The sequence below is a fragment of the Netta rufina genome (assembly GCF_964035555.1).
Source record: "Netta rufina genome assembly, chromosome: 26".
NCBI classification, from domain to species: Eukaryota; Metazoa; Chordata; class Aves; order Anseriformes; family Anatidae; genus Netta; species Netta rufina.
The window spans coordinates 3,994,389-4,006,050 of NC_140150.1; the positions used below are offsets into that span (position 1 = coordinate 3,994,389).

The 11,662-nt window shown below is 50.6% G+C and overlaps 1 protein-coding gene across 1 annotated transcript; it reads right to left on the bottom strand.

Annotated features, from left to right (window-relative positions):
• Positions 1-3,124: 3,124 nt before the first annotated feature.
• On the bottom strand, positions 3,125-10,380 carry PPP1R15B (protein phosphatase 1 regulatory subunit 15B). The gene is given in 3 exon segments (XM_084301918.1): positions 3,125-6,070; positions 8,844-9,860; positions 9,862-10,380. Coding segments are annotated over 3 exon segments (1,608 nt in total). The 5' UTR covers positions 10,240-10,380; the 3' UTR covers positions 3,125-5,857.
• Positions 10,381-11,662: the final 1,282 nt, after the last annotated feature.

Genomic DNA, 11,662 nt, shown 5'->3' on the forward strand with positions numbered 1-11,662 from the left:
AGCGCTCCTGGGTGCAGCTTGGCAGGTCCTGCCCGGCTGGCGTGACGGAGCCCAGACGGCGAGATTGCAAGCAGATGTTTAACAGCCTCTTACAGCCACTCTGAGCGAAACATTTAACATGGGGCACGGCAAGCAGCAGCTCCCAGACCTACCCCAGGCCCTCCGAGCTGGTGTAAGGCTTGTTGCCGCAGCTCCCACCAGCCCGCGCTGGAGGAGGCATGGAAAGGGGCTAGCGAAACACCCCCAGCTCTGAAAGTGAAACCTCTTTAATCTGCTCGTGCTTCCCCCTCGCCAGAAGCCTCAACCTCAGATCTGGTCTGAATTATCTTGGCTGAAACGCAACCCGAAGCAGCGAGCTTAAAACAAGCAGCCTGGTGCGTGCCCAGGGAGGGGGAAAGGTGCTGAACGCAGCCGCGCTGAGCCCCCTGCCGTGGCTTTGTCCCTTCCTGGGACCTGGTCCCAGCTGCTCTTGGCCGAAGGCTGCTCCCTGCATGCAAAAAGCTTCGAGGCTGGAGCTGGTTTCTGCCCGAGGAGGTGCCAGGGGGAGGCAAACTGGCCAGCACTGCCCGCAGGGTGCAGACAAGCTCACGCGGGGCCACCCCACAGCTGGGCCAGGGTGATTTTAAACACACTCATCCTATTCCACAAACCTCCCCAGACGCACGGAGCATCAAAGTCCTGTTTTCCTCCTGCTGCTGCTGTGTATGCATCGGCTATTTTTCATGGCAGCTCCCTTCTCTGAAGGCAGGCTTTGGGATTCAGCTTAAAATAGTGCCACCCGGAGCTGTTCAGACTGCAAAACAGCAGGAACTGGTCCTCAGCAGCTTTGTTTTAGAGCTGGGGAGCCAGCACAAAACCAAGTTTGCATCTTGAAGCAGGAAGCCGTGCTGATAAAGACCTCCTTTCTTATTCTTTCTCACCCCAAAGCTTCCCATCCAGCCTGTCAGAGCAGAGCTGCCTACACCGAGCAGCACATTTCTACATCGGTTTGTGTCTTTTTTTTTTTTTTTCCTTTTGCTAAAAGCAGCACCTACCGATCGAAAGGAGAAAAACGGAAGACGCGTCCAACATCTAGCAAAGCGCTGCGTGCCGCCCTGAGAGCAGGCAGGGAAAGCAGCGCCTGTGCGATGTGCTTGTACAGCTGGAAGGGCGACACAAAGCAGCAAATGTTTTTATTGCTCCCAGGCTGGAGCAGGAGCAGCAGGGGCAGATGGATGCCTGCTCCTAATGGCCTCTAATACCTCAAACCCACGAAACTAACGCACATCTTTCACAGGATGTTTTGCCCACACCATACAGAGACCAGACCCTGGGTTGTATCAGAGGCACGGTCCATCAGCTCGCGGCCGTGCAGCTGAGGAGAGCTGGGCTTTCCCTGGCATCGCAGTCACAGCGTGATTCACAACCCCTCCGCGGTCCTCATCCTGCCTCTAAGTTTCGGAAGAAACCTGCTTTTGTGGGACCCAACCAGCTCTGCAGCTGTATTAATTTGCAAATGACATTTCGGTGGATGCAGTCACTGCCGACTACCAAAATAGCAGCTTATTTACTCCCCGCGTGCTTTGCTGACAAACAAGTTCTCAAGTCCCACGGAGCAGATACAGCTCCCAGAGCAAGAGCAGCTCCACGCTAACGCAGATAAATTGTCAGCTAAACTCCAAGTGCAGACTTCAGCGCTGATAAAGAAACCCCAGCAGGATTTCTGCGTTCCAGATGGCATCTTGATGCACTGCCAGATCCACGGAAGCCTTCATTTAGCACACTAACTGCATTTCTTTAAGCCATCACGCCGAATAAAAGGAAATTACAATGCTCATTTAAGGCAGATTTTAGAGCCAGCAGAACAGGTGAACGCGACTTTAGCAAACTGCTGTAGCTCCCAGTAATTACGTAGGTTTGCTCATTATATTCAACGAGCAAGTGTGGGATTCCTGAGGACTCCGTGCAGCTCCCAATATGTTTTTCCTTGTTTAGCTCAGCAGTTTTGTACCCCGATGCTGTTCCAGAAATAAATACAGGGCTGGGGTGATTCTAGAGGTGCCTGCAAAAGATGCAGCATGGTGAAAGATGGCTTGTGCTACAAGACAGAACCCATAACACCTCGTGTTATTCCAGAAGTAGCTCTAAGCAGCACTCTTCCTCAAGGCATAAACGAAGCAGGCAGCAAGTTGGGAGTTCTCACCCTAAAACACTGCTCGAAAGAGGTGTGACCAACCCCGGGCCCTTCAACTCATTCCAGACATTCCCGTGCCGTGAGGAGCGCAGCCACCAGGACGTCACCAGGAGGATGTTCATCAGCAGTGGCTCCGGCCAAAATCCTCCCACCCAGCCTGATCAGCGTCACGTCCCAGGAAGTTTTTATTTCTCGTGGTGAAAATGCCCACTTATCCCAACCAATTCCCTGGCCTAAAAGCGTGGAGTGACAGATCCTGGTTTACACGAAGCGAGGGCCTTCTTTAAAAGCAGCTATGACAGGTAATGCCACCTTCCTACACTCTCACCTATCCTGAGCTCCTCAAAATCGTTTTATTCTCAGTTCATTGCAAAACAAGAGAGTAAATGATTCACTGTGCGAACGTCCAACACCAGGCAGCAAAACACAGAAGTGTTTGGGCTCTCCTAATTAAAGAAGGATCAGGTGTTCGGCACCCTCAGGTCACTTCTGCTCACAAGGTGACACCTCGGATTTATTTCAGTGCAGAAACTTGGAAGTGCTTCAGGAAAAAAAAAAAAAAGGAAAAACCTTCAAAACCATGCAGTAATCATGGTTGAACAGTTGTGCTAACCAGTAAGGAAAGCAAATCTATGGTATTTGTTGTCACTTGGAGCAATAAAATGTTACCATCCCCGCTCACACCAAGCCAAGACCCAACGTGAATCACGAGGAATTGCACATTTTGGGTCAGTTTAAAAGCTCCAGCAGTACAGGAGCCCTTACACTCATGCAGTTCCTGGTTCAGACCTTACAGCCTGCTCCCAAATTACCACCACCTCTGTAACACCAATTCTGACGAAGCATTTAACGTTCTCAAAGCGAAATATACAGGCACGAGTTGGGCTTTGGCACAGTTTCATGACATCTCCCATCAGCTCCTTCAAATAAAAGCACAGCGCAGCGTTATCTTGCAAATATCTTTATTACAATTTACAGATTAGTTCTGAATAGTTTTGTTATGTACAGAAATATAACTTTAGGTATAAAAAACCCAACAAACTCGACACAAATCAATTAAAATCTGTATAAAGCCAATGCTGAAGGTTTTCTAACTTTCTCTAAATTATACAAAAATAAAATCTGATAATTACAGTTTTGATTTAAAGTTCAACAAGTATTATTTTTTTATGTTTCACTCCAAATGCACACGTACACATCCTGTAAGACACCTTTAAAGTATGGTATAGGGAAGATGGTGACAAAAAATAATGAGCTTGCTCATGAATTTAGTGTTAGAATAACTTCCTACCACCACTGGATACTCTGAAAGTATAAGGTTTGAGAGGAGGGAAAAAAAACAAACAAAAAACTTACCCGAGCAGGCACGTTTCTCTGAGAACCAGCAGTTTTAGAACAGAGTGCTTCATACACTGCAGGTTGAAAAAAATAATCTCAGATATCAGAAGGACTTTTGGAAGGAACAGTTTTCAGCCTAGCTTGTAGATAATTTGTCAGTTCTGTTCATTTCCAGCTGTAGCCTTTCCCAAGCCTCTGCACAAAGCTGCTCGGTGTTTGCAGGTGTTAATTCACATCACCCTGGAGGTTTTTATGAACACCCCTACACCAAGTTCGCCAGAGTAATGGAAGCAGCAGCAAGCTTTACAAGACCAAATAAACTAGGAGTGTCATGGAAAAAAGCTCTCGTATATTTTACCAGGAGCAAGGAACAGCATTTTTCCTTATCAGTCACGCTAGGACCATATGTCAACAAGTTTTCTCCAATTCTAACACATTAATCATCCCGCGTGCTTTTCCCTAAACAAAACAGCAGAACACCTGTTATCAAATACGATACAGGAAAATCAACTCCTAAAAACTGAAAGCTAATCCATAAGATTCAAGGGCAGGATTTACGATTTCACAACTAAAATAATCTTTTTTAGAAAAGAATGTGTTGGTTTTTTTTATTCCACAGGGATTAAAATAACATTGTTGCACGGCTTTCAATTAGCCAATCCATAAGGCTGCCCAAGTTTCAGCTGTATTTTATGTGACAACTCTGGTATAAATCATAGTTAACTCTCTTAATTTCGTAATTAACACTTCTAGCACGTGGCAGAGAAAGGTAATTTTTAAATCCAAAGAATAAAAACTTTTTCCATAAAGAGTAAACCCCACAGCTCTGAAATTTAAGACAATTAAAATCGCCAGAAGCACAGCAAGATGAAGCAAAAAATTCTGTAAAGCTCTGTGAAGCTCTTTTCTCCATGTATCCTTAACTCCTTTTGAATTCAAATTTGAATAATGAGACGACAAATCTCAAGTGTTTCTAGGTCTCCTCCTTACAAAAACGGAGGTACTCCTAGTCAGCTGAATGAACAAAATAGCAAATCATTTCCCCACACTATTTTTTGCAAACAGATACAAATTCTTTAGATCTGACTGGTATTTATTCCATTGCATGACCTCATTCCTGCTTGGGTTACAGCCATACATCATCTCCCAGGTCCACATGCATATCCAAACTGTGCTGCTCTTTTATTTTGACTGAAACAATTAAACATTTTAAGTTACGAACACAAATAAGGAGTGTTTTCCTTCCACCGAGGACCTCAACTTTCAGATGCCACACGTGAAATGTTATTTTGGTACCAAACGAACAAAAGTGCGGACGCAGAGAGGTATTAATACTGGCTTCTGGTAAAGAACACAGCACTCTGTAGTCTTAGATTTCCAGAAAGATAATTCTCCTTACACGCACCAATAAAAGAAATACAAAGCACACTCCACTTCAATCGGGAAGCAGAAGCAATTAGGGTGAAGTTGCTCTGAGATTACCTAAAGACCTAGGGCCTGGTTCCACACGTGCAGCTATCAATTCTGACCATCAGCCACAGCTCTGATATGTACCTTGAAGCTTCAATTATTGATCAGGACGAGGCCTTTCACTGCCCTGAAAGCAAAGCAGCTTGGTGCACGAGCAGCCAACACCCTTTGGAACAGTACTGGGCAAAGGTATTACTTAAATAAAGACAAACCAAAGGGCTTAGAGTGCACCAGAGTTCCCCTGAATCCCCCAGTGTGCTAGACTGAAATATTTAGACGTGAAAGCGTTACATCAACACTCAAACGATTAGACTACACGCAAAACTGGGACCTTAAAAAGGAAGCAAAAAAAAAAAGCCTCTGCTTCACGCAGTAAAGTTAACATGAGCTAACAAAATCGGAGACTTTTGTGTAGGTTAGAGAAAATGGAGAACCACAAACAAATAGCACATGCCTTTAGAAACTTTAAATCAAAACTGCAATAGCTAGGTTCTGAGCTCCATAAATATTTCCTTCAAAATATGTTTGCTTTTTCAAAGTGCAAAATTCCAACTGAATAGCCACCACTTCTCAACGTACGGCAGACAAGGCATTTTTGGAATGGATTTAACCTAAAGCAGTCCGTTTCTCAAATGGTACTGAAGAGGAATGCAATTACACCGCCCTCACCCTTGCTGATACTCGAAAGGTTCTGTTTGGATGTCAAAAACGGGATACACACAGGTATATTCGTTGGCTGAATATTAAACTGGGAAAAAGCGTTAGAATCCCACTTTTCTCCCCATTTCAAAAAAAAAAAGCACACGCAGCTGCCACTTCTTGAAGATCTTTGTGAGTGCTCTGGGTCACACCCAACTACCAGGTCCTTTTAAGGTGCTAGAAGGGCTCAACCCCCTTGGAGCAGGTTTCTCGGAGTCTATTCAGGACTCTCTGTCTATGCTCTGTGGTGAAGCAGTACCCTATGGCTTCTTCTGTTTCTTGGATACGTTTCTGGAACCTGCAGCCATCTCGGGCAAGCTCTTCCCAGGGTCCTTTCCGATCCTCCTCGCTGCTGACGTAATACTCGGTAACTTTTTCAAGGAAGGTTACCTGGAAAAGACAAGTCGTTAGCCAAATACACAAAAGGAGCGTAAACCTCACCTGCACATACAATTATTTAAAAATAAAAGTTGTCTGAAATAGCAGCAAACCCTCAGGTGGGCTACCAGCTCATGCTAGGCCTGCACCAGCTAGGCAGGAGCATATTTCACCTCTCAGGTTTAAAAGCAACCTCACGTGCAGCTGCTGACTTCTCCCTCCACCCAAAGCAGTCCCTGAACAGGGGCTGACAGCAGAGCACCCAACGCTCCCTGGGAGGTAACAGCCCCCCCAGCACCATTTTAACCTCTCACAGACGCAGTTTCAGCACGTTACTCCGGAGGATGTACCAGAACACTCATTTCAGAGCGGATGGTACCAACCAGTTTCTGATTAGTGCATCATATAAAAAGCCAGAGCCATTGTTCTGTGGAATGAGTAATCATGTGAGTCAACCTGAGTGCCTGATAAGGGATCTTACTACGCTGCATTTAAGGAACCAACACTCATCTCCGTGTGACTGGAACAAACTCATCTGCTCAGCGCTGGTATCAGTTGTAAGCTCACGGAAGGAAATGAAGTCAGTCGGGGCACTTCAAACTGAAGGCCAATTTTTTCCACTCTTCATTGAAAAGTGAAAAAACCTCACAGGGTCAGGGTCTAAAGTCAACAGCACTTAGCTGATTGCTAAATAAAGATACAAATCTCTTATCAAGAAATAAGTGAAAGAGAAACTAGTTCAGATGCCTGCAGAATTAGGCGTTGCTTTTTATTTAGCTATATAAAAGGCTTAAAACCAAAGGTCAAACTAGCTGTCGGAGTCCCTTGACTCTCAGGCTAGGACCCATTCTTGAAGGCAAGGCAACTGCTGTAGTTCTAGCAGCACACTCTAATTTGCAGCAGGAAGAGCAGGAAGGAATCTGTGGAGGTAGCAAACCCGTGCTGCTCTATTGCTGCACTTTATTCACAGAAACCCACACTTTCACACCCCGTTCGTGTCAGCATAATGAGAAGCGTAGGAGGAGATGGCTTTGTGTGGTACTGCCACCTTCTACCCCTCACAGAAAGCACGAAGGTGAGAGGCAGAGGAGGGGTGTCCTACAGGAATACCCACCAGAAGACACAGACCCCAAGGGACCGTGCTGAAAGCGAGCCCCAGAGGTCACCCAGCTGCAGTGCAGCCACCCCAAATTACTTGGAGCGGTCTGGGAAGCGTGGGCATCAGCCCCCACGTGCCCTGGGAACACATCTGATGTGTACGAACACATCCCACAAGCGACACGAACACTCCCAGGCTTTAGGGCTGTACAAACACGAACGCTGCTGCTGTTTGCATGATGCCACAGAGGAAACAGCCCAGTGCAGGGCAAAGGGCTGCGAGGTTTCCTGGGCAGGCACTGGTCACTGCTCAGCGACCTCTACCCCCCTTTTGCTGGCAGGCCTAACGAGGTACCTGCCCTCAGGCACCCGGCGCTGTTACATCAGCCTGTCCCTCAGCGAGTTTCCACCTTTCAGCCTTTTTACATCAGTCTGAGATACCCTTGGGCACAATTACTGGGTTTTGTACACGCACTGAAGTAAATATTGCATCTAGATCACCGGTCTTTCCCCATGTTGCTACATCACACAGACTCAGTAAATTAGTCTAAAAAAATTATTACCGCAGTCAAGAAGTGCTGTTAAGTGTACACATCTGCCACGCAACGAGATTTTAGGGCATGACAGCAGGAACTTACAGCCGGGCTCACCAGTGCGACAGCATTTCAGACACGTGCTGTCAGGTACAAAGGTCCTCTTGCAAAAGCTGTTCTCCATTTAGGTGGCAAAGCAGAGGTTTGTCCTGCGTTAACCACCTAAGTTTGTCACTGCCAGCTGCCCCAGCAAGAGCAGGTATGAAGTGAAATCCAAACCAGGCTCTCGAGGAGGCAAAATCTGTGCTGTAAGAACGGCACAGAAAGCAGGACACACCTTGTCTTTGTTGCTGTCTTGTTACACCAGGGCATTATCCCAGGACTTGGTATCACAGGCTGTTACTGACACAAAGGTATGAAGTGTCAGGCGAGACTCAGAGGAACGCCTCGTGTCTGAAAGGCAGCCGTGTCCATCTGTAGCACCACAAAACCTTGTAGAGGGCAAATTTATTCACCTGAATCCTAGCACCTCTAGCTTACACTCAAAAGCCGATAAAAAAGGATGTCATGGACCTAAAGACTGCTGAATTATAACTCTTAAACGGAATTAGGAGCATTAAAGCACTTCTTCTGAAAGTTTTAACAGCTTACAGCATGTGCTAACCCACAACTGAAGAGTCTCTCCTTCTCCCAAAGACTTTTGCTGCCTAGAACTCAAACAGCAGGCTTGCCACACTCCTAGGTACTTACCACACTTCAGTCTCAGTTACACTGTGCACACACAAGCCCTGAAATACTTTATCAACGTGATTCACAACAGAAAAGGCTGCTTTCCATGGGCAAAACTTAGATCGCAGGTCTCAGCTGCTCGCCTGATGATGGAAGACACGTTAGAACGCAAACACAAATGAAAACTATGTTTTAAAAAGAAACTTAACTTCCAGCCTAGAAACAAAGCGTAAAGAAATTCTGTGCCCAGTGTGACTGAATGACAAAGCCTCCCATCATGTATGAGGCACGCTGATTGCAGTCAAATAATTAGAGCATAAGCTCACAGGGTAGCATCTGCCACCGCCACGGCTGGAATCCTGGTGCAAATGACCTCCCCCACCCACATACCACTTAGCAGATCCCAAACAAAAACAAAATAATACCTTTTTCCGCGTGGTACTTCTACATTTCTCACCCAAAAGAATGCCATGCTGCACCAAGTCTGGGACCCCACAGTTATGTTTTTCCAGCTGTACCCGACAGACAGTTAAGTGACTACGCTCCGAAGTGCCCAAACTCGGCCCCTCTGTTCCTTTTGAGCCAGGCTTCCCTTTCTTCTCCGCTGTTTGGAAGGGTGCCTTGAAATTTAAAGGATTATAAGGATCGTCTGAGGTACAGAATGAGTTCCAAAGTTTCAAGTTTTCTGCCTCATCCGCGCTGCTGCACTCCCACTCGTCGTGCTCTTCCGAACTAAGGTGAGGAGAGCCTGAGGATGAGTCTGCCCATGAAGAATCCTCCTCCTCCTCCTCCTCGTCCTCCTCCTCTTCCACATCAGACCCTCCGTGCATGTCCTTCCCTGGGCTGCTGGAAGACGTCTGGATGGTGGCCGTGAAGTTCTGCGGGTTGTAAGGATCCAGGCTGAAGAAGGACTTCCAGAGGTGCAACCTTTCCCCGCTCTGGCTCCCGGCGTCTGAATCCGACAGCAGCCCTTCGCTGTCAAACCCATCATCACCATCATCATCCTCATCGTCATCCCAGTCCTCATCATCCTCCTCCTCATCATCCCCTGCGCTCTCCTCCCCGCTGGAGGTCCCCCCGAGGATATAATCTATCAACTTATTAGCGCAAGCCGGCCTGGCCGCGACCCGAATCTTTGTCTCGATTTCCTCGCCGCCCAAACCTTCCCCTTGGAGCTCCCCTTTCGGGCCGGGGGCACCTTTGGGCGCCTGCTGCTCCTCGTTTTTCCAGGGCTCCCCGGCTGCCCCCCGCTGCTGCTGCTCCTCCTCCAGGCTGTGGTAGCCGTGGTCGGGCTCGGGCACGCCGAGGAGGCGCTGCTGGAGGAGCCCGAGGCGCTCGCAGCGGAGCAGCCCCAGCTCGGCCAAGCCCCCGCCGCCCCTCCAGGCCTCCCCCAAGGGCTCAGCGCTCAGCGGCCGGCCCCAGGGGCTCTTGGAGGAGCCCAAAACGAAGGAAAAAAGCTCCCCGCTCCGCAACCCCCCCCACACCACCACCTCCTCCTCCTCCTCCGTGTCCCTTCTCCTCAGCCCGGCGGAGCAAAGGGAGAGGCTCCGGCGGCGGAGGAGCCGCGGTGGCCGGGCACAAGGCGCTGCTGAGGGCCGTGCCGGGCCGCAGGCGGTGCAGGAGGGAGGGCAGCGGCGAGAGGAGCTGTGAGGCGAGGCGCAGCCACGAGAAGGACGGGCTGGGCTGAGGCGGCCCCGGGGCGGCGGGGGCCGCGCTGCTGGGCACCGCCAGTTTGGGCCAAAACGGGGCGAAACCCAGCAGGGAAGCGGCTCGGGCTCGCCCCGGGATGGGGCTGCCCCGCTCTCGGCCGCTCGGCTCCATGAAGGAGGAAGGGGGAGGCTCCTCAGAGCGGCCCGGGGGCGGCGGAGGGCGGCTCCCCGCTGGGGCCCGGCGCCATCCCGGGCCGGGCCGGGGCCGGGGAGGCGGCGGCGGCCGCTACAAAATGGCGGCGGGGGCGCGAGCGGCGCGGCTCCGCGCTTCCCCCCCCCCCGCCGGGGGCGGAGGGCAGGAGCTGTCCGTCAAGGAGCGGCGCCGCAGGTGATTGGGTGGAGGCGAGGTCCCGCCCCCTGCCGTTGGGGGAGGGGTTAGGGGGAGGCACCGCCCGCCCGCTCCGCGCGGGGATTGCGTCAGCCGCTGGGCGGCACAGCGCCCCCTGGGGGAGGGAGGGGGGAGGGCAGGGAGGGGAGGGACAGAGGGGGACGGGGGACAGAGGGGGACACAGAGTGACACGGGGGGACATGGGGGGACACGGGGAAACAGGGACATGGACACATGGCTATGGGGACATGGGACATGGGGACATGGGGACACAGGCACGGACACAAGGGAACATGGGACACACTTGGCCATGGGGACACATGGAGATGGGGACATGGGACACAATGGCACAGGGACAAGAATGTGGGGACAGACACGGACACAGACACATGGCTATGGGGACACGGGCATGGGAATGTGGGATATGGGGACACAGACACAGGGGCACATGGACAGGGGGACACAGACACAAGGATATGGGGACATAGGGACATAAGACACAGGGACATGGAGACACACACAAGGACATGGGGACACAGGGACAGGCAGACACAGGGACACAGGACATGGATGCACAGACACAGCTATGGGGACACAGACATGGGGACGTGGGGCACAAGGACACGGGGACAGGAACATGGGGACACAGACACAGGACATGGAGACATGGCTAGAGACATGTGGACATGGCTACAGGGACAGGGGGACACGGATTTGGGGACATGGGACACAAGGACACATGGACAGGGACACGGGAACACAAACGCATGGGGACACAGCGACACAGACACAGGGCCATGGACATGAGGACACAGGGAGATGGCGACAGGGACAGAGACGTGGACACTGGCAATGGGGACACATGGGACACGGCAACAGGGACATGGACATGGCAGCACAGGGACCTGGGGACACAGGGACACGGAAATGCGCACATGAGGGGTCCTGTGGCCCAGTTGGCAGCAGCCAGGCCGGGTGTGGGGTGCGGGGAGCTGCCCCCGCCTGCTGCGAGGCCTGGGTGAGGAGCTGAGGTGGGGAGGCACCGACACCTTAATTAGGTTTAATTGGTGACTGATAGCCCCGTGCTGGGTTTGCCACGGGCACGCTTAGTCAGTCTGCGGGGTAATTATGGGAATAAAAATGATTCTGTGCTTGGCAGAAAGAGCTGGGCCGGTGCCACGGTGCGAGGGGTGGGATGGCAGCCCCG